This window comes from Lithobates pipiens, unplaced genomic scaffold (genome assembly GCF_037356315.1).
Source record: "Lithobates pipiens isolate NorthernLeopardFrog02 unplaced genomic scaffold, aLitPip1_a1.2 Scaffold_16, whole genome shotgun sequence".
Taxonomy (NCBI): domain Eukaryota; kingdom Metazoa; phylum Chordata; class Amphibia; order Anura; family Ranidae; genus Lithobates; species Lithobates pipiens.
Genome location: NW_027507748.1, coordinates 38525037 through 38547013, shown reverse-complemented (window position 1 = coordinate 38547013; position 21977 = coordinate 38525037). Strand labels below are relative to the sequence as shown.

The 21977-nt window shown below is 43.2% G+C and overlaps 1 protein-coding gene across 8 annotated transcripts in view; it reads right to left on the bottom strand.

The window, feature by feature from the left end:
• The window catches only part of LOC143981714 (nectin-1-like), a gene marked incomplete at its 5' end in the record, with an annotated part of 192367 nt that overhangs the window by 59327 nt on the left and 111063 nt on the right, over positions 1-21977 (bottom strand). For 4 of the 8 annotated variants that reach the window (XM_077479752.1, XM_077479751.1, XM_077479753.1 and 1 more), the window contains 1 exon segment: positions 15530-15635. In XM_077479752.1, coding sequence (XP_077335878.1) covers positions 15530-15635 — 106 coding nt within the window. 8 annotated transcript variants of the gene reach the window in all.

Here is a 21977-nt window from a genome sequence, read left to right as displayed (position 1 = left end):
CCAGCAATTGCATAAATAATGAAAAAATTATAATGAACCCAAAAAAATGTGAAAACAGTCCAAAAAATCTGTTATTCGATTAAATCCAATCCACACGTGAGAGGGAAAGAGCCATCCACCTTCGTCCTATGAAGACCACATGCAGGCACCCTGTGGCATATCCATCACCAAATAAGATGTAGGCTTACCAGATAGAATGGATCCAAACGAATATACATTCGAAGGATCAATCAAACTTCAGAATATTCTCATATAGAGTTGTCCAACATAAAAAAGGCTCTCCTGGGAATTCTCAATCAAGTATTCAAACGATGGGAAAATCTTCCACTTTAAACCTCAACGCCCATTGTAGAACTCATACAGGAGGAAAAATGAGGGCCACAATAGTGTAAATCCGTTTTAAAAAATTTAATGAAATAAGTAATGAACTTACATGAATCCAAATGAATAAAGCGCTTTTATCATAAAAACAGAGCTGCAGTAGGAGTCCCGACGCGTTTCGTCCTCAAAAGACGTCATCTGGGGTACTACTCCACTGCAGACCACTTCCTTTTATACTTAACTTACTAATTTGGGCGAAAATTCGATCTGCCTGTGTCACCGCATATTACTTCCGGTTCGACCAGACTTCCGGCGTGCGTTCCACGCCTCGTTACTATGTTATTTAATAATTGACCCCGTATTAATATATCCCCGAATGATGGAATAAAGCTTAACTTAATAAGCGTCAAAACCAGCCTCATAAACGTTACTGAGTAAAGAGAGGTGAGTATATTAAGATCGTGACATTATGCATAGTACGTCACTTCCGGGTCACGAGTACCAGTAAGCTGGTTGACCAAAGGGCCAACCCACAAATTATTCCGACATCACTTCCGCTTTTCGCTGAGCTGCGACGGAAGTGATGTCAGCCAAACAAAGGCTAAGACGCACCACGCCTCCGGAATTCCCACGTGAGGACACGTCGAATCCCGGAAGTAATGTGGATAAACGTCCCGACGTCTACCCGCAGCGGAACGCAAACAGAAGTGCGCTGGAGCGCACTTCAAATAAACTAAACTTTATTGTAAAAATGACAGCAGATAGTCACGCACTACAACCAATTGCTAATGAAACGCAAATAGATGTGCGCTTGAAGCGCACATATTCAAACCGGAACCCCTGATAATACCGGGTCCAAAAAAACGAATAGAAGAGGAAAAGGAGACAGAAAATATTTTTTGTATAATCGTTTAAAAATAAAAATAAAATTAAAAAACATAAAAAATACACTATCCTCATATAAAAAAGAGATAAAATACATGCCGAATTTAAATTTAACAAAAATAATTGCATGCCAAATTATATTTTATCGAAAATGTTAAAATGTACAGAATAGACAGATTTCCACCACAAACTCCTTACAGTGGAACGTCCATTCCTGAAATTATCAGGAATGGATATACACATGGTGGTACACACATGTGTATATAAGACCCAACCGTAATTCTGTATAAGCCAGTGAGTACAAAAGAACCCAAGGACCAATGCGTTGACACTGAGGGCAGATAGAATTCTATCCCAAAACAATACATTACATAAATAAATAAATAGCGGCTACACCAAAAATAAAATAAAATATATAGACAAACATGTTCACATAAGATGAACCCCAAAAAATTCAAGTGGCTTAGAAACTAGAACCATCAGGACAATTACCAGCATAGATCTACCCATCATTAATGAACGCGTTGATGTCCCATTCAATATTTAAACCAAACGGAACATAAGATCGAATTGTGTATATCCAGTAGGTCTCTAACTGGGAAACACCACGAGTCATAGCTCCACCCCTCCAAGGGGGTGTGTATTTGTCGATGGCCAGAAATTGTGTGCCTGTAGGGTCACTGTTGTGACATTCTCTATAATGTTTCGGGACAGTATGTTTAGAAATCTTACTTTTTATCAGGGATATATGCTCTCCTACTCTAGTTGCAAACGTTCTCGTGGTTCTCCCCACATACTGTTTCCCGCACGGGCAAGTTATTAAATATACCACGTGTCTAGTACTACAAGTACAAAATGTCTTAATAGTGTGTGTTCTATTGGTTGTTGTTGATGTAAACTCAGTTGTTTTGTGCCTACCAGCGATGTTAAATTGGCACACAATACATTTTTTACAGGGATAATAGCCCGTTAAATTGTGGAAAAACGATGGCCGCCTAGGTGGATTAACAACATTAGGAGCAATTAAACTCCGTAGAGAAGGTGCTCCCCTAAAGAGAACCTTTGCCTGTTCTGGCAATTTAGAGCCTAGAACAGGATCGCTCCTCAACACATCCCAGTGCTTATTTATAATGGTTTTAATTTGTCTATGCTGTATCGAAAAAGATGTCAGCATAGACCATCTGTAAGTGTCATCCGGCTCCCTGTACGCTTTTTCCGCAACAAGAGTCTCCCTGTTGGTGTCAATAGCTTTCCGTATTTCACCATCCAAAATACTGGCATCATATCCTTTAACCTCAAATTTCTGCTTGAGGGTTTCTGCCTGAGTCTTAAATGTATCAAGGTCAGTGCAGTTCCTCCGCAGACGTAAAAATTGGCTGCGTGGAACTGAACTTAACCATGATCTGTGATGACAACTGTCCAAGGAAATAAAACTGTTTCGATCTGTTGGTTTGAAATGTGTTTTAAACACAAACTTACTGTCCACAATCTCTATTTGCAAATCTAAAAAAATAATCTTGGAGGAACTCATTTCAGCTGAAAGTGAAATACCCCTGTCATTGCGATTCAAATCATCAAAAAACTTCACCAAAGACTCTGGAGAGCCATTCCATAGGAGGAGGATGTCGTCTATATATCTAGCCCAAAGGACCAATGAAGGGTTCCGTTGGGCATAGACGACATCCTCCTCCCATTTAGCCATAAATAAATTCGCAAGACTAGGGGCAAATTTTGCCCCCATTGCAACCCCCTGTTGTTGCAAATAAAAATTATCATTGAACCAAAAGTAGTTGTGCTCCATGGCAAATTCCAAAAGCTCCACAAGGTATTCACATTGGAATGATGCCAAAGAGTCATCAAGATTTAAGTAATGCCGAACAGCCTCAATACCCATCCCTTGTGGGATACATGTATAAAGGGACGCTACATCCGCTGTAGCCATAATGCAATGTTCATAAGGCTCAATACTTTCAAGCCTCCTGATTGTAGCCCCGGTATCCTTAAGATAGGAAGGAGTTTTTTTGACGAGGGGTTGCAAATAAAAGTCAATATAACGGCCAATTCGTGAAGTGACCGAATTAATGCCACTTACTATCGGCCTACCAGGAGGATTTACTGGATCCTTATGGATCTTCGGTAGGTAGTAGATTGTGGGAATTCGAGGAGCAATGGGAACTAAAAATGTTTTCTCTTTATTGTTCAAAATTTTTAATTCATAGCCTCTATTTATCAGATCCCTAAGTTGTCTTTTATATAAATTCGTAGGATTGTTGGGGAGTCGTTTATAGGTGCCTGGTTCATCCAGGATTCTCTGCATTTCCATTTCATAATGTTCTCTATCTAAAATCACAACCCCCCCACCCTTGTCCGCCGGACGTATAACGACATCCTTTTGTTCACACAAGGACCTAAAACCAATACTGGAAAAGGAAGGTCGATTTACACGTCTGGCGGGCAATTTGTCTAGGTCGTTTAATACCAAGTCCTTAAATATTTTTACTGCTGGCGCAGTGGGCACAGGGGGTACAAATAAAGATGGGTTAGCCAACCCCGAATGTACCGTTCCTGATGTAGCCGCTAGATAATCAGTCCTAAAAGGGTTAGTTGTTAAATACCTTTGAATGTTAATTTTTCTAATAAATTTGTGTATGTCTATAAATGTACCAAACTTATTAAGTTGTTTGGGAGGTGCATACTTCAGTCCTTTATCAAGTACTGATAATTCAGCCTGAGAAAAAACTTTTTTACTCAAGTTGAAAACACCCTGTCCTCTTAAACACGCCTTCTTTTTCCTCCTTTGTACTCGTTCTCCCCCTCTGCACCCTCTCTTGGATCTTGGTCCCTTTTTCGGGCGTGTGGATCCTCCCGAAAATCCTGATTTCTATAGTTGGTATTAGGTGGATTATACACAGATGGTACATATGTGTTATTCCTATTATCTCTGTCATATACCTCCCTCAATGGGGAGAACCTATTGTGTGTAGACACCATAGCCACGTTTGGATATTGGGATCCCTCATAATGAGGGTTAGGAGGGGGGGGGGCACGTCTAGGTGATGGAGAGTAATAAGGTGAATTGTTATATTCTCCATATTGATGAGTATTGTGATTATACGGACGTCCTCTATTGAACCCACGACCTCCTCTCCTACCTCGATTATTACCCCTTCCTCTTTGGGGGTTGTTAGGAGTATAAGGGGTATAATGAAGTACCCTTTGTTGGGAGGATGGTGGGCCATCATACGGCCTACTATGTACTGCTTCACTATAAGGCCTGGGGGGTATGTCAACCCTCTCCGGTACTGCAGGGCCTGCAAATTGGGATCCCCCAATGGATTGTGGATCAGTAGCAGGCACATTCTGGCTAGATTTCTGCCACCTAAAAACAGTGCCCGTCTTATAGTCGTTAACGTCTCTGGAGTACTTCTTTTGTTTCTTATATTTTTGCTCCCTGTCTTCCTTTTCTAGATGGTTCCGCAAATTAGCGGAAAGAGAATTATATTCCGGGGTGTCCTTATAACCCCCCAATTTATCCTTAATCTCTTTGATTTCCTGATCAAGGAGAACCATCCTGCTGTTTTTCCTAGCAATCAGGAAGCCCAAAAGATTGATTCCTGCTTCATTAAAATATTTGAACCAAGTGTCCAAATCAATTTCACCTTGTTGGGGATTTACATCCCACCTAAGACTTCTTGGGACCATGTGCTCCGCAATATACTGTTGCAGGAACACTATGTCCCATTGTAGATGGAGTTCAGATGTCATAATATTTTTAAATCTCATGAACATCCCTCCCACCTCTGTATTGCTACCAGTTGCAACAAATACACCGTCCGTGTTAACCTTGTGTAAAGCTCGATATTCAAAAATATCCATCTCCACAGTGACTTATTAAAAGAAAGAAAGGAGTGAAGGGAATATGCAGCAGTGTGTATATCCAAACAATGTGTATCCAAAAAAAACTGTCAATGACAATCAACACTGCGCTAACCCCAAAAATTACATACAAAAAAGCTGCTAACACAATCACAAGGATATACAGTAGTGAAGAAAATTCCAAATGTTAAATTATAGTGTAGCGCTATATAAAATATGATTAAACCACTAAGTGATGTGACAATAATATATAAGTGTCAAAATTGCATGACATACAAAAGTGCTTGCCCAAACTGCCCAGCAATTGCATAAATAATGAAAAAATTATAATGAACCCAAAAAAATGTGAAAACAGTCCAAAAAATCTGTTATTCGATTAAATCCAATCCACACGTGAGAGGGAAAGAGCCATCCACCTTCGTCCTATGAAGACCACATGCAGGCACCCTGTGGCATATCCATCACCAAATAAGATGTAGGCTTACCAGATAGAATGGATCCAAACGAATATACATTCGAAGGATCAATCAAACTTCAGAATATTCTCATATAGAGTTGTCCAACATAAAAAAGGCTCTCCTGGGAATTCTCAATCAAGTATTCAAACGATGGGAAAATCTTCCACTTTAAACCTCAACGCCCATTGTAGAACTCATACAGGAGGAAAAATGAGGGCCACAATAGTGTAAATCCGTTTTAAAAAATTTAATGAAATAAGTAATGAACTTACATGAATCCAAATGAATAAAGCGCTTTTATCATAAAAACAGAGCTGCAGTAGGAGTCCCGACGCGTTTCGTCCTCAAAAGACGTCATCTGGGGTACTACTCCACTGCAGACCACTTCCTTTTATACTTAACTTACTAATTTGGGCGAAAATTCGATCTGCCTGTGTCACCGCATATTACTTCCGGTTCGACCAGACTTCCGGCGTGCGTTCCACGCCTCGTTACTATGTTATTTAATAATTGACCCCGTATTAATATATCCCCGAATGATGGAATAAAGCTTAACTTAATAAGCGTCAAAACCAGCCTCATAAACGTTACTGAGTAAAGAGAGGTGAGTATATTAAGATCGTGACATTATGCATAGTACGTCACTTCCGGGTCACGAGTACCAGTAAGCTGGTTGACCAATCAAAGGGCCAACCCACAAATTATTCCGACATCACTTCCGCTTTTCGCTGAGCTGCGACGGAAGTGATGTCAGCCAAACAAAGGCTAAGACGCACCACGCCTCCGGAATTCCCACGTGAGGACACGTCGAATCCCGGAAGTAATGTGGATAAACGTCCCGACGTCTACCCGCAGCGGAACGCAAACAGAAGTGCGCTGGAGCGCACTTCAAATAAACTAAACTTTATTGTAAAAATGACAGCAGATAGTCACGCACTACAACCAATTGCTAATGAAACGCAAATAGATGTGCGCTTGAAGCGCACATATTCAAACCGGAACCCCTGATAAGGGTGGGGGGGTTGTGATTTTAGATAGAGAACATTATGAAATGGAAATGCAGAGAATCCTGGATGAACCAGGCACCTATAAACGACTCCCCAACAATCCTACGAATTTATATAAAAGACAACTTAGGGATCTGATAAATAGAGGCTATGAATTAAAAATTTTGAACAATAAAGAGAAAACATTTTTAGTTCCCATTGCTCCTCGAATTCCCACAATCTACTACCTACCGAAGATCCATAAGGATCCAGTAAATCCTCCTGGTAGGCCGATAGTAAGTGGCATTAATTCGGTCACTTCACGAATTGGCCGTTATATTGACTTTTATTTGCAACCCCTCGTCAAAAAAACTCCTTCCTATCTTAAGGATACCGGGGCTACAATCAGGAGGCTTGAAAGTATTGAGCCTTATGAACATTGCATTATGGCTACAGCGGATGTAGCGTCCCTTTATACATGTATCCCACAAGGGATGGGTATTGAGGCTGTTCGGCATTACTTAAATCTTGATGACTCTTTGGCATCATTCCAATGTGAATACCTTGTGGAGCTTTTGGAATTTGCCATGGAGCACAACTACTTTTGGTTCAATGATAATTTTTATTTGCAACAACAGGGGGTTGCAATGGGGGCAAAATTTGCCCCTAGTCTTGCGAATTTATTTATGGCTAAATGGGAGGAGGATGTCGTCTATGCCCAACGGAACCCTTCATTGGTCCTTTGGGCTAGATATATAGACGACATCCTCCTCCTATGGAATGGCTCTCCAGAGTCTTTGGTGAAGTTTTTTGATGATTTGAATCGCAATGACAGGGGTATTTCACTTTCAGCTGAAATGAGTTCCTCCAAGATTATTTTTTTAGATTTGCAAATAGAGATTGTGGACAGTAAGTTTGTGTTTAAAACACATTTCAAACCAACAGATCGAAACAGTTTTATTTCCTTGGACAGTTGTCATCACAGATCATGGTTAAGTTCAGTTCCACGCAGCCAATTTTTACGTCTGCGGAGGAACTGCACTGACCTTGATACATTTAAGACTCAGGCAGAAACCCTCAAGCAGAAATTTGAGGTTAAAGGATATGATGCCAGTATTTTGGATGGTGAAATACGGAAAGCTATTGACACCAACAGGGAGACTCTTGTTGCGGAAAAAGCGTACAGGGAGCCGGATGACACTTACAGATGGTCTATGCTGACATCTTTTTCGATACAGCATAGACAAATTAAAACCATTATAAATAAGCACTGGGATGTGTTGAGGAGCGATCCTGTTCTAGGCTCTAAATTGCCAGAACAGGCAAAGGTTCTCTTTAGGGGAGCACCTTCTCTACGGAGTTTAATTGCTCCTAATGTTGTTAATCCACCTAGGCGGCCATCGTTTTTCCACAATTTAACGGGCTATTATCCCTGTAAAAAATGTATTGTGTGCCAATTTAACATCGCTGGTAGGCACAAAACAACTGAGTTTACATCAACAACAACCAATAGAACACACACTATTAAGACATTTTGTACTTGTAGTACTAGACACGTGGTATATTTAATAACTTGCCCGTGCGGGAAACAGTATGTGGGGAGAACCACGAGAACGTTTGCAACTAGAGTAGGAGAGCATATATCCCTGATAAAAAGTAAGATTTCTAAACATACTGTCCCGAAACATTATAGAGAATGTCACAACAGTGACCCTACAGGCACACAATTTCTGGCCATCGACAAATACACACCCCCTTGGAGGGGTGGAGCTATGACTCGTGGTGTTTCCCAGTTAGAGACCTACTGGATATACACAATTCGATCTTATGTTCCGTTTGGTTTAAATATTGAATGGGACATCAACGCGTTCATTAATGATGGGTAGATCTATGCTGGTAATTGTCCTGATGGTTCTAGTTTCTAAGCCACTTGAATTTTTTGGGGTTCATCTTATGTGAACATGTTTGTCTATATATTTTATTTTATTTTTGGTGTAGCCGCTATTTATTTATTTATGTAATGTATTGTTTTGGGATAGAATTCTATCTGCCCTCAGTGTCAACGCATTGGTCCTTGGGTTCTTTTGTACTCACTGGCTTATACAGAATTACGGTTGGGTCTTATATACACATGTGTGTACCACCATGTGTATATCCATTCCTGATAATTTCAGGAATGGACGTTCCACTGTAAGGAGTTTGTGGTGGAAATCTGTCTATTCTGTACATTTTAACATTTTCGATAAAATATAATTTGGCATGCAATTATTTTTGTTAAATTTAAATTCGGCATGTATTTTATCTCTTTTTTATATGAGGATAGTGTATTTTTTATGTTTTTTAATTTTATTTTTATTTTTAAACGATTATACAAAAAATATTTTCTGTCTCCTTTTCCTCTTCTATTCGTTTTTTTGGACCCGGTATTATCAGGGGTTCCGGTTTGAATATGTGCGCTTCAAGCGCACATCTATTTGCGTTTCATTAGCAATTGGTTGTAGTGCGTGACTATCTGCTGTCATTTTTACAATAAAGTTTAGTTTATTTGAAGTGCGCTCCAGCGCACTTCTGTTTGCGTTCCGCTGCGGGTAGACGTCGGGACGTTTATCCACATTACTTCCGGGATTCGACGTGTCCTCACGTGGGAATTCCGGAGGCGTGGTGCGTCTTAGCCTTTGTTTGGCTGACATCACTTCCGTCGCAGCTCAGCGAAAAGCGGAAGTGATGTCGGAATAATTTGTGGGTTGGCCCTTTGATTGGTCAACCAGCTTACTGGTACTCGTGACCCGGAAGTGACGTACTATGCATAATGTCACGATCTTAATATACTCACCTCTCTTTACTCAGTAACGTTTATGAGGCTGGTTTTGACGCTTATTAAGTTAAGCTTTATTCCATCATTCGGGGATATATTAATACGGGGTCAATTATTAAATAACATAGTAACGAGGCGTGGAACGCACGCCGGAAGTCTGGTCGAACCGGAAGTAATATGCGGTGACACAGGCAGATCGAATTTTCGCCCAAATTAGTAAGTTAAGTATAAAAGGAAGTGGTCTGCAGTGGAGTAGTACCCCAGATGACGTCTTTTGAGGACGAAACGCGTCGGGACTCCTACTGCAGCTCTGTTTTTATGATAAAAGCGCTTTATTCATTTGGATTCATGTAAGTTCATTACTTATTTCATTAAATTTTTTAAAACGGATTTACACTATTGTGGCCCTCATTTTTCCTCCTGTATGAGTTCTACAATGGGCGTTGAGGTTTAAAGTGGAAGATTTTCCCATCGTTTGAATACTTGATTGAGAATTCCCAGGAGAGCCTTTTTTATGTTGGACAACTCTATATGAGAATATTCTGAAGTTTGATTGATCCTTCGAATGTATATTCGTTTGGATCCATTCTATCTGGTAAGCCTACATCTTATTTGGTGATGGATATGCCACAGGGTGCCTGCATGTGGTCTTCATAGGACGAAGGTGGATGGCTCTTTCCCTCTCACGTGTGGATTGGATTTAATCGAATAACAGATTTTTTGGACTGTTTTCACATTTTTTTGGGTTCATTATAATTTTTTCATTATTTATGCAATTGCTGGGCAGTTTGGGCAAGCACTTTTGTATGTCATGCAATTTTGACACTTATATATTATTGTCACATCACTTAGTGGTTTAATCATATTTTATATAGCGCTACACTATAATTTAACTTCCCAGAAGAGTTGAAGCTGTTATAGCTGCAAAGGGTGGGCCAACTCAATATTGAACCCTACGGTTTAAGACTGGGATGCCAATAAAGTTCATGTGCATTAGAGCTGCACGATTAATCGCTAAGAATCGAAATCACAATCTTTTTCTCTTCCCGATGTTCAAAACAGCATGTCACGATTCTTTAACAAGTGCAGAGAGTTCTCACAGCTGGGAAAAAAAATAAAAAATCCAGCGAGCCTGCCAAGTTTAATCACAACTGGGAATAAGTAGAAAGTATCTTTTCTTTCTTTTATCAAAAGGAAAAACTCAAAAAAGACAGAACTCCGGCCTGTAGATGAAGGAAGTTTAACCATTTAAAGACCAAGCCTTCTCTGACATTTGTTCACTACGAGTATAAATCATCATTTTCTGCTAGAAAATTACACCCAAACATGTAATTTTTATTTATTCTTTTTTTTTTAGCAGAGACTCTATAGAATAAAATGGTGGCTGATGCAATATTTTATGTCACACCGTATTTGCCAAGCGGCCTTTCAAATGCAATTTTGTTTTGAAAAAATACACTTTAATGAATTTAAAAAAAAAAATAAAAAATAAAATAAAATGCACTTTTTATTTTTCAAAAAGTGTTTCCCAGTGCTAAACCTTTCATCCGATTTCTAAATTTATAAAGCATTTGTAAATTCAAAAAGCCAATATAAAGAAATAGTAGTGGTAAAAAAATAAAAATAAAAAAAAATAAAATAAAAAGTACTTTTGGGTTTAACCACTTCAGCCCCGAAGCATTTGGCTAGCCAAAGACCAGAGCACTTTTTGCGATTCGGCACTGCGCCGCTTTAACTGTGCTATAAACAAACAAAAAAAAGCGACAATTTTGAAAAAAAACACTTTTTTTACATAAATATCCACAAAAAAATATATAAAAAAACATTTTTGGCAAAAAAAAAAAAAAAAAAATCGCAATTAGTGTTTATTAATTGGTTTGCGCAAAAGCGATCAGCAATTTTTATCGTGACTGCGACATTATGGCGAACACTTTTGCCGCTATTTTGGGACCATTCACATTTATACAGCAATCAGTGGAATTAAAAATGCACTGATTACTGTGTAAATGTGACTGGCAGTGAAGGAGTTAAACCAGCAGGGGGCACTGCAGGGGTTAAGTGTGTCCTAGGGAGTGATTCCAACATGTGTGATTACTGTAAAAATGACTGACAGTGAAGGGGTTAACCACTAACTGGCTAAGGAAGAATGAAGTGTGTCCTAGGGAGTGATTCTAACTGTTAGGGGGCGTGGCTACTAGTGACACATCACTGATCACTGCTCCTGATCTCAGGGAGCGGTGATAAGTGTCCTATCACTAGGCAGAACAGGGAAATGCTTGTTTACATTAGCATTTCCCCATTCTTCCTCTCTGTGAGACGATCGCGGGTATCCCCGCTGACATCGAGTCTGTGGGACCCGCGGTCAGACTCACGGGATCCACGGTCAGACTCATGGAGCTTGTGGCGGGCATGCTCTGCCGGCGCCTGCTATGCAAGCCTCGCGAGATCACATACAATAATGTGATTTTCGCACAGCGGAGCCATCCTGCGGTTAACTAATTTTTTTTAGGGTTAATTCTCCTTTAAGGGGGCGTGGCAGGGGGAGTATCCAATGCCTACATACCTTAGCTAGTAGCATAGTTGCCAACGGTCCTGAATTTCCCGGGACATTCCTGGGATTAGGACATTTGTCCTGAATTAATTTTGTCCCAGGAAATTCGGTTTGTCCCGGGAAATTCAAATTTCCAGTTTTTCGCTGCCGGCCGCTAGAGGTCCGTGGCCAGCGAAGACAATGTCTCCGCCGGCCGCCATTTTTAAGAAGACCAGAAGCTGGTCTTCAATAGAGAACCTGTGGCGCCGCCCACCCCCGCTGCCAGCGTGTGTGTGTGTGTGTGTGTGTGTGTGTGTGTGTGTGTGTGTGTGTGTGTGTGTGTGTGTGTGTGTGTGTGTGTGTGTGTGTGTGTGTGTGTGTGTGTGCAGTGGGCGGCGCCACAGTTCAAAGTCTCCGCGCGGCAACGACGGGATGTCGGGGGCCGGTGGTATGTTGGGGGCCAGTCTGTGGACATCGGAGGGGGGGCCAGTCTGTGGACGTCGGTGGGGGGGCCAGTCTGTGGACGTCGGTGGGGGGGCCAGTCTGTGGACGTCGGTGGGGGGGCCAGTCTGTGGACGTCGGTGGGGGGGCCAGTCGGTGGACGTCGGTGGGGGGGCCAGTCGGTGGACGTCGGTGGGGGGGCCAGTCGGTGGACGTCGGTGGGGGGGCCAGTCGGTGGGGGGCGCAGTCAGAGTCTGGATGTCGGGGGGGGGGGGCGCAGTCAGAGTCTGGATGTCGGGGGGGGGGGGCGCAGTCAGAGTCTGGATGTCGGGGGGGCGCAGTCAGAGTCTGGATGTCGGGGGGGCGCAGTCAGAGTCTGGATGTCGGGGGGGGGGCGCAGTCAGAGTCTGGATGTCGGGGGGGGGGCGCAGTCAGAGTCTGGATGTCGGGGGGGCGCAGTCAGAGTCTGGATGTCGGGGGGGGGCGCAGTCAGAGTCTGGATGTCGGGGGGGGGGGGGGGCGCAGTCAGAGTCTGGATGTCGGGGGGGGGGGGGGGCGCAGTCAGAGTCTGGATGTCGGGGGGGGGGGGGCGCAGTCAGAGTCTGGATGTCGGGGGGGGCGCAGTCAGAGTCTGGACGTCGCGGGGGGCGCAGTCAGAGTCTGGACGTCGGGGGGGCGCAGTCAGAGTCTGGATGTCCGGGGGGGCGCAGTCAGAGTCTGGATGTCCGGGGGGGCGCAGTCAGAGTCTGGATGTCGGGGGGGGGGGCGCAGTCAGAGTCTGGATGTCGGGGGGGGGGGGCGCAGTCAGAGTCTGGATGTCGGGGGGGGGGCGCAGTCAGAGTCTGGATGTCGGGGGGGGGGCGCAGTCAGAGTCTGGATGTCGGGGGGGGGGCGCAGTCAGAGTCTGGATGTCGGGGGGGGGGGGCGCAGTCAGAGTCTGGATGTCGGGGGGGGGGGCGCAGTCAGAGTCTGGATGTTGGGGGGGCGCAGTCAGAGTCTGGATGTTGGGGGGGCGCAGTCAGAGTCTGGATGTTGGGGGGGCGCAGTCAGAGTCTGGATGTCGGGGGGGCGCAGTCAGAGTCTGGATGTCGGGGGGGGGCGCAGTCAGAGTCTGGATGTCGGGGGGGGGCGCAGTCAGAGTCTGGATGTCGGGGGGGGGGCGCAGTCAGAGTCTGGATGTCGGGGGGGGGGGCGCAGTCAGAGTCTGGATGTCCGGGGGGGCGCAGTCAGAGTCTGGATGTCCGGGGGGGGCGCAGTCAGAGTCTGGATGTCCGGGGGGGCGCAGTCAGAGTCTGGATGTCCGGGGGGGCGCAGTCAGAGTCTGGATGTCCGGGGGGGCGCAGTCAGAGTCTGTATGTCCGGGGGGGCGCAGTCAGAGTCTGGATGTCGGGGGGGGGGCGCAGTCAGAGTCTGGATGTCGGGGGGGGGGGCGCAGTCAGAGTCTGGATGTCGGGGGGGGGGGGCGCAGTCAGAGTCTGGATGTCCGGGGGGGGGGCAGTCAGAGTCTGGATGTCGAGGGGGGGGGCGCAGTCAGAGTCTGGATGTCGAGGGGGGGGGCGCAGTCAGAGTCTGGATGTCGGGGGGGGCGCAGTCAGAGTCTGGATGTCGGGGGGGGGCGCAGTCAGAGTCTGGATGTCGGGGGGGGCGCAGTCAGAGTCTGGATGTCGGGGGGGGGCGCAGTCAGAGTCTGGATGTCGGGGGGGCGCAGTCAGTCTGGATGTCGGGGGGGGGGGGGGCGCAGTCAGAGTCTGGATGTCAGGGGGGGCGCAGTCAGAGTCTGGATGTCCGGGGGGGGGCGCAGTCAGAGTCTGGATGTCCGGGGGGGCGCAGTCAGAGTCTGGATGTCGGGGGGGGGGGGGGGGCGCAGTCAGAGTCTGGATGTCGGGGGGGGCGCAGTCAGAGTCTGGATGTCCGGGGGGGGGGGGGCAGTCAGAGTCTGGATGTCGAGGGGGGGGGCGCAGTCAGAGTCTGGATGTCGAGGGGGGGGGCGCAGTCAGAGTCTGGATGTCGGGGGGGGCGCAGTCAGAGTCTGGATGTCGGGGGGGGCGCAGTCAGAGTCTGGATGTCGGGGGGGGCGCAGTCAGAGTCTGGATGTCGGGGGGGGGCGCAGTCAGAGTCTGGATGTCGGGGGGGCGCAGTCAGTCTGGATGTCGGGGGGGGGGGCGCAGTCAGAGTCTGGATGTCAGGGGGGGCGCAGTCAGAGTCTGGATGTCCGGGGGGGGGCGCAGTCAGTCTGGATGTCGGGGGGGGGGGGGGGGGGCGCAGTCAGAGTCTGGATGTCGGGGGGGGCGCAGTCAGAGTCTGGATGTCGGGGGGGGCGCAGTCAGAGTCTGGATGTCCGGGGGGGCGCAGTCAGAGTCTGGATGTCCGGGGGGGCGCAGTCAGAGTCTGGATGTCCGGGGGGGCGCAGTCAGAGTCTGGATGTCAGAGGGGCACCAGATGTTAGGAGGACTGATGGGGACACCAGATGTAAGGAGGGGCTCTGCTGATGGACACCAGATGTGAGGAAGGCTGCTCTGATGGACACAGATGTGAGGAAGGTTCCTCTGATGGACACAGATGTGAGGAAGGTTCCTCTGATGGGGCACCTGATGTAAGGAGGGACTCTGCTGGGGGCACCTGATGGCAGGCAATGTGGCTAGTGACACGCTCAGGGCTCCCACCTGATTCTGCATTATGGTGAGTTGAATGATTTCATTTCATATTACAATGCAATAGAAATAATGCGCTTCAATCATCCTGACACCATAACAATCATGGCACCGGGATGATTGAAGCGCCAACACCAGGTATTTGGAGTATCTTTATCTGCTGATTGTCAAACTCTGGAAAACACATTGGTATTGTGGTGTAGGATCGGGGGCTGCTGGCCCTCCATCCCTCCCCCCTTTCCCTTTCCATCCCGCATTCATCTCAGACACTAACCACAACCCTTTTGAGCCACGCCCACTATTTACACAAACCCCGCCCATATTTTGCCGTGGCGCGCTCCGCATTTTCACCTTTTCCTATGCCACACCTATAACCACATGCCCGCCCCCTAATTTTAATACAACTCCGCCTACTGCCAAAAAAGTGTCCTGAATTTTTTTTTTACAATGTTGGCAACTATGTAATAGGTGTCCCTTGTTCCCATTTTAAAAAAGGTGGGAGGTGTGATTGTGTATGGCCAATTACGATGCTCAGCATAAGAACAAGGGGAATCGTCTGAACTTACTCTTTCCCTCGTCTGGTATTTTTGTACCGCCAGCAAATAAAGGCGCCCAATGCCAGGAGAAGGATGATAAAAAAAGGCCACAAGCAGCCATGTAGGCAGGCAGAATCTAGAACAAAAAAAAAATATTGTTAAAGTGGTTGTAAACCCTCCCCCACAACTTTGTCTCATGTAAATCAGCATAAAAACCCCTAATGAACACGGCGTGTAGATATCTCTTTACTTGCTTAGTATTGTTCTAATTAAGTGTTGTTGCATAGCAAGAGCACGTATTGTTATCTCACATGTACATTATTATTATAGCCAAATTTACCACCCTAACTCCTCCCACAGCTTTTACACTAAATATACCGAATATATACCAAAACGTGCGGATTGTTCCCGATTGGTGTGCTATTACTTTGTGGAACGTTTCGCCAAACGGTTCACAAAATATCGTCATTGTTGCAGCAAAATTTGTCCCATAGGAATGAATGGAGAAATGTTCAAAACTAGAGTGGGAGGTGACAAAAGCTCTGAGGGGAATTATAGCTCCTCCCACACAGCTCTGAGGGGAATTATAGCTCCTCCCACACAGCTCTGAGGGGAATTATAGCTCCTCCCACACAGCTCTGAGGGGAATTATAGCTCCTCCCACACAGCTCTGAGGGGAATTATAGCTCCTCCCACACAGCTCTGAGGGGAATTATAGCTCCTCCCACACAGCTCTGAGGGGAATTATAGCTCCTCCCACACAGCTCTGAGGGGAATTAGGAAATTAAGAAATTTGAAAAAAAATTTTTAGGAAAAAATAATCATTTTAGAAAAAAATTAAAAATTTGAAAAAAAAAATAAAAATCTTTTGAAACTTTTGAAAAAAAAAAATCTTTTGAAAAAAAATCTCTTGAAAAATTCTTTCATAAAAAAAAAAAAAAAAATTAAAAAAAAATCCTTTTAGAAAAAATGAATTTAGAAAAAAAAATGATTTTTTTCTAAAATGTAGGTGGAGGCAAGAACACTTCACACAATTTCCCCAGAAATTGTAGCTTTTCTAGTCCTTTTTGTTCTTTAGAATGACGTCACTGAGCATGCCCAGATCTCCCCTGATTAACAGCATACTCTCTATGTGCTTATCTATCTGTTATCAGGACTTCCTACCGCACATCACTGAAATCCCAGGAGACTGCATAATCACTCAGCTTCCTCCTACACCCTATGTGACCATGTGACATCACATGCAGTGTAAACCAAGGCATGGGACAGCATTACTGCAGTCTTATCAGCTGAAGCTGATAGGACACACAGGTAAACAGACAAGTAAATACTATGAAAGAAAACAAGTCAGCTATGAACAGGGAAGCAGGGTTACCATAGAAACGTTGGATTGAGAAGGAGGCTTGGTTAACAGTACAGGAAGTGCTCAATGTAAGGGCGGAAATACACTCCACTGTGGACTCAGAAAACAATAAAGTGGTGTTCCACAGAAAAAAAAAAAATCATTTAAATTTCTAAAAAAAATAAAAACATTTGGAAATTTATTTATTTTTTAACTCACCTCTAAATGCCTATTGCTAGGGGGTCCCTCGTAGTCTGCCTCCTTCAGTGCCCGGGCTGGTACGTCACTTCCCCTTGGCACAGGAAGGGCTCTGCTCCCTCCCTCCTGTCAGTCATCTGGGACACGTGATAGGTCCCAGATGACAGCGCGGCGCCGTTCACGCATGAGCAGTGTGTGGCTTCACAGCTGGGGGCCCACAGTTAGAATGCCAGTGCCGCCGAGAGGAGGGGGGAGGGGGGAGTGGGGCTTCGTTCCCCCGCATTGCTGGACCCTGGGACAGGCAAGTGTCCGAATATTAAAAGTCAGCAGCTGCAGTATTTTTTTCTTTTTTTTCAGGGGAACTGTTCTTTAAGATGGCGCTGCCCGACCCCTGGAAATAAGTTTTTTTAAAGTTTCTTTAAACAGTAAGTAATATGTGATTTGGGCTGGATTACAGTGGCTATAGTTTGATAATTATTATAATGGACTAAATGAAAAGCAGCATCAGAGTGGGAGAGTTTACTTCCTCTTTAACCACTTCGCATCCAGGCCAATTCTGACATTTCTCTCCTACATGTAAAATTCCTATTTTTTTTGCTAGAAAATTACATAGAACTCCCAAACATTATGTATGTTTTTTTTTAGCAAAGACCCTAGAGAATACAATGGCGCTCGTTGCAACTTTTTATCTCGCACGGCATTTTCGCAGCAATTTTTCGAACACGTTTTTTTCAGAAAAAAAAACAGTTTCATGCTTAAAAAAAACAGTAAAGTTAGCCCAAATTTTTTGCATAATGTGAAAGAGGAGGATACGCCGAGTAAATAGATACCAAACATGTCAAGCTTCAAAATTGCACGCGCTCGTGGAATGGCGCCAAACTTTGGTATTTAAAAATCCCCATAGGCGACGCTTTAAATTTTTTTACTTGTTACATATTTTGGGTTACAGAGAAGGTCTAGGGCTAGAATTATTGCTCTCGCTCCAACGTTCGCGGCGATACCTCACATGTGTGGTTTGAATACCAAACACGGTACAAAGGGTAAACCGCGCTACTCGAACAACAAAAGAAAGCAACCTAAAAGCAGCAACCCTAATCGTAATACTCCTATATCAAACTAAATAGGTGAAAAAAATGAGCTGCGCTAAAAACAAATTAGAAATTAAAAATTAATCAAACACCTAAAACCTAATCAAAACCTATACAAAGTAAGCATAAAAAACAATATTAAATAAACAAAAATGTGATTAGTAAATAGTATATATGAGTACTATCATATCATCATAGAGTGAATAAAGTGTGTACTAGATCTGAAATGAAATTAGTATAAATAATATAGAAAGCACCCACAATAATTAATGTAAATTGAAACAAAAATAATAATGTGTGCTAAATCTAAACGAATAATATTAACAAAAATAATATTCAAAAACCATAAAGAGTTCATATGTGATAAAGGAAAAAATGATATTTTTAGTCCAAAAATATTATTATTGATTCTTCAAACTTGATATTAAGGTGAAAAAAAGTTTATCCACAAATGCGTGTATGTAGAAAATATTCAAAACAATCCTCCACCAGTGAGAAGAGGGGCCGCTTACCAGAGCTTTAGATCCCAGTATTAGTGAGATCAATAAGGCAACAGCACAGGGGTTTCTGGGTGAACCGTCACAGGCATCCCACCATCTATGTCTCCAATACGAAGGCTCCAATACGAAGGCTCCAATCGAGGAACGAAGGTGTCGTAGATTGCTGACACCACGCTGTCTCTATCTCCAGTACGAAGCCTCCAATCAGGGAACGAGGGTATCGTGGATCATATATAAAAGATCAAAGACGTGAAATAAAAAGGTTATGGCGCTAAACCCTATTAGTGATGAGGTGAGTTGACTTATCAAATCCTAGTGTTTGATTTTTTATATAAAAAGAGAAAGAAAAAGAAAAGAGCTGTTGGTGATACCGTGAAAAAAATATATATATCCTAAAGCAATTTCATCCAAAACAAATTGTGTGTGATTAATGTGGAGTCAGCATTCATGTTCCATTATATAAAAAAACAGAAAATGAGTATTAAATTATCATATATGTATCAGCCTGCTAAAAACATGTAAACCTTCATTAAATGTGCAAATTAGTGGAAATAATGTTAATATTCAACAGTATGTTAGTGTAAAACAGATTGTGCAAACATGTGCAAAAAATGTACAAAAAAGCAACTAAAGGTCAGAACAACCAAGGATCAGAAATAATTTAACCATAAAATCGCATGAAGTCGCTAAATGTGCGAATAGACAATATTTTCAACCAATAATCGCATGAAGACGCATCTGTGTCCAATATAAGTCCAAAATTAATATTTGGCTTGGTAGTGCTGCCTCTTCAGACTATTTTTGTAATTGTTACAAAAAGTCAATGGGGGGTATTTGATTTATTCGTGCAAATAGTGCGGGCTTTCAATTAGAGAACTTCATCCCCGGTGCGCCACTCTGTGCTATAGTATGTGAATGCTCTCACCAGAGTTAATGCCCCTGTGGGGCTGGATGGACCTTCACAATGTAAGCCACTGTGTCGCTCTCTGGCTGCTGCTGGTGCACTGGGTGAAGCTTCGTTGTTCCGTCCGTATGGTATCCAACGTTAATTATATAAGGGAAGACATATCCATAGTGTAATACGTTCTTAACCAAATCGTTCGTTTATTAATATTAAAATCTACTCACATTTTACATTAAAAGCATGTGCATATAGGAAAAAACTCCGCCGTTCGTCTCAAACGAGTGCACACAACGTGGCCACGCCCTACGCGTTTCGTCACTACGACGTCCTCTGGAGGCTCCAGAGGACGTCGTAGTGACGAAACGCGTAGGGAGTGGCCACGTTGTGTGCACTCGTTTGAGACGAACGGCGGAGTTTTTTCCTATATGCACATGCTTTTAATGTAAAATGTGAGTAGATTTTAATATTAATAAACGAACGATTTGGTTAAGAACGTATTACACTATGGATATGTCTTCCCTTATATAATTAACGTTGGATACCATACGGACGGAACAACGAAGCTTCACCCAGTGCACCAGCAGCAGCCAGAGAGCGACACAGTGGCTTACATTGTGAAGGTCCATCCAGCCCCACAGGGGCATTAACTCTGGTGAGAGCATTCACATACTATAGCACAGAGTGGCGCACCGGGGATGAAGTTCTCTAATTGAAAGCCCGCACTATTTGCACGAATAAATCAAATACCCCCCATTGACTTTTTGTAACAATTACAAAAATAGTCTGAAGAGGCAGCACTACCAAGCCAAATATTAATTTTGGACTTATATTGGACACAGATGCGTCTTCATGCGATTATTGGTTGAAAATATTGTCTATTCGCACATTTAGCGACTTCATGCGATTTTATGGTTAAATTATTTCTGATCCTTGGTTGTTCTGACCTTTAGTTGCTTTTTTGTACATTTTTTGCACATGTTTGCACAATCTGTTTTACACTAACATACTGTTGAATATTAACATTATTTCCACTAATTTGCACATTTAATGAAGGTTTACATGTTTTTAGCAGGCTGATACGTATATGATAATTTAATACTCATTTTCTGTTTTTTTATATAATGGAACATGAATGCTGACTCCACATTAATCACACACAATTTGTTTTGGATGAAATTGCTTTAGGATATATATATTTTTTTCACGGTATCACCAACAGCTCTTTTCTTTTTCTTTCTCTTTTTATATAAAAAATCAAACACTAGGATTTGATAAGTCAACTCACCTCATCACTAATAGGGTTTAGCGCCATAACCTTTTTATTTCACATTTTCATTTCCCTCTCCTCCCCAATAAGGAAGTGAGGGCTTCAGGCAAAGGCAGCTCTAACCCAGTATATTTTTATTTTCAATTCATCATATTTTTATTTTCAATTTATTTCACATATTTCTATCACTTAGGAGATTTGTGTTTTTTTTTCCATAGCGCGACTTTATTTATTTATTCAAAAGATCAAAGACACTCGCATAGCGTAAAACCACTTGGTTTAATAAAGTAGAATTTAAAAAAATTACACTCACATACGTAAAGAAAAAACGATCACATAAAAAACGAGCCGGCCGGACTCGTGTGCCGCCCGCACTTCCTGGTTGGGCGTAGAACGCGGAGACGTCAGGACGCCTATCTCCCTACGCGCGTTTCGTCTCAAACGGACGTGTTCACGGGATGCGGGACGGCGTTCTGACGCACCGCCTATATACAAAATCATAAACAAACAGCCTCGGTCTGAGCTCCATGTTGTCCTCTCAATCCACCATGTTAGGTGAGGGAAAGAGGACTGGAATGCCCATACTATCACCCAGTCCACCATTTTGCATAAGGAGAAAAGGGTAAAAATTTGCCCTACCATTACGCAGAGGCAAACCCATAATTATAACCCTCCAGAATCTTTTAAGAACTATAAAATAAAAATGCAAAATTATCATAAAAATACATTGAGGGAAAAAAGGAATTACAAAAAAAAAGAAATTTAATTCCTTTCAAATACCAATTGAAAAGTATATTTATCAGAAGGTATCCAATGAAATAATAAAATAATAATATAATAATAATAATAATAATAAAAGTAGTAAGACCACAAATACAGAAAAATTAATAAAGGCAAAAAACCTCATTGAGGGCTCATGGAACTCACACCAAGTTTACAGTTAAAAAAGCAACAACGACCACAGGAAGCCCAAGCTATATAAACCATTCCAACCAATCATATATTATTCAAGAATTGTCAATAAATGCATTTACGTCTACTTCAATATTAAGACCATGAGGGACGTAACTTTTTAATCTGTGTATCCACATCATTTCAAGCTTGGAAATGCTTCTTACCAAATGGGTTCCCCTCCAATGGGGATTGAACTTGTCAATTCCCATGAAGATTGTGTTGGTA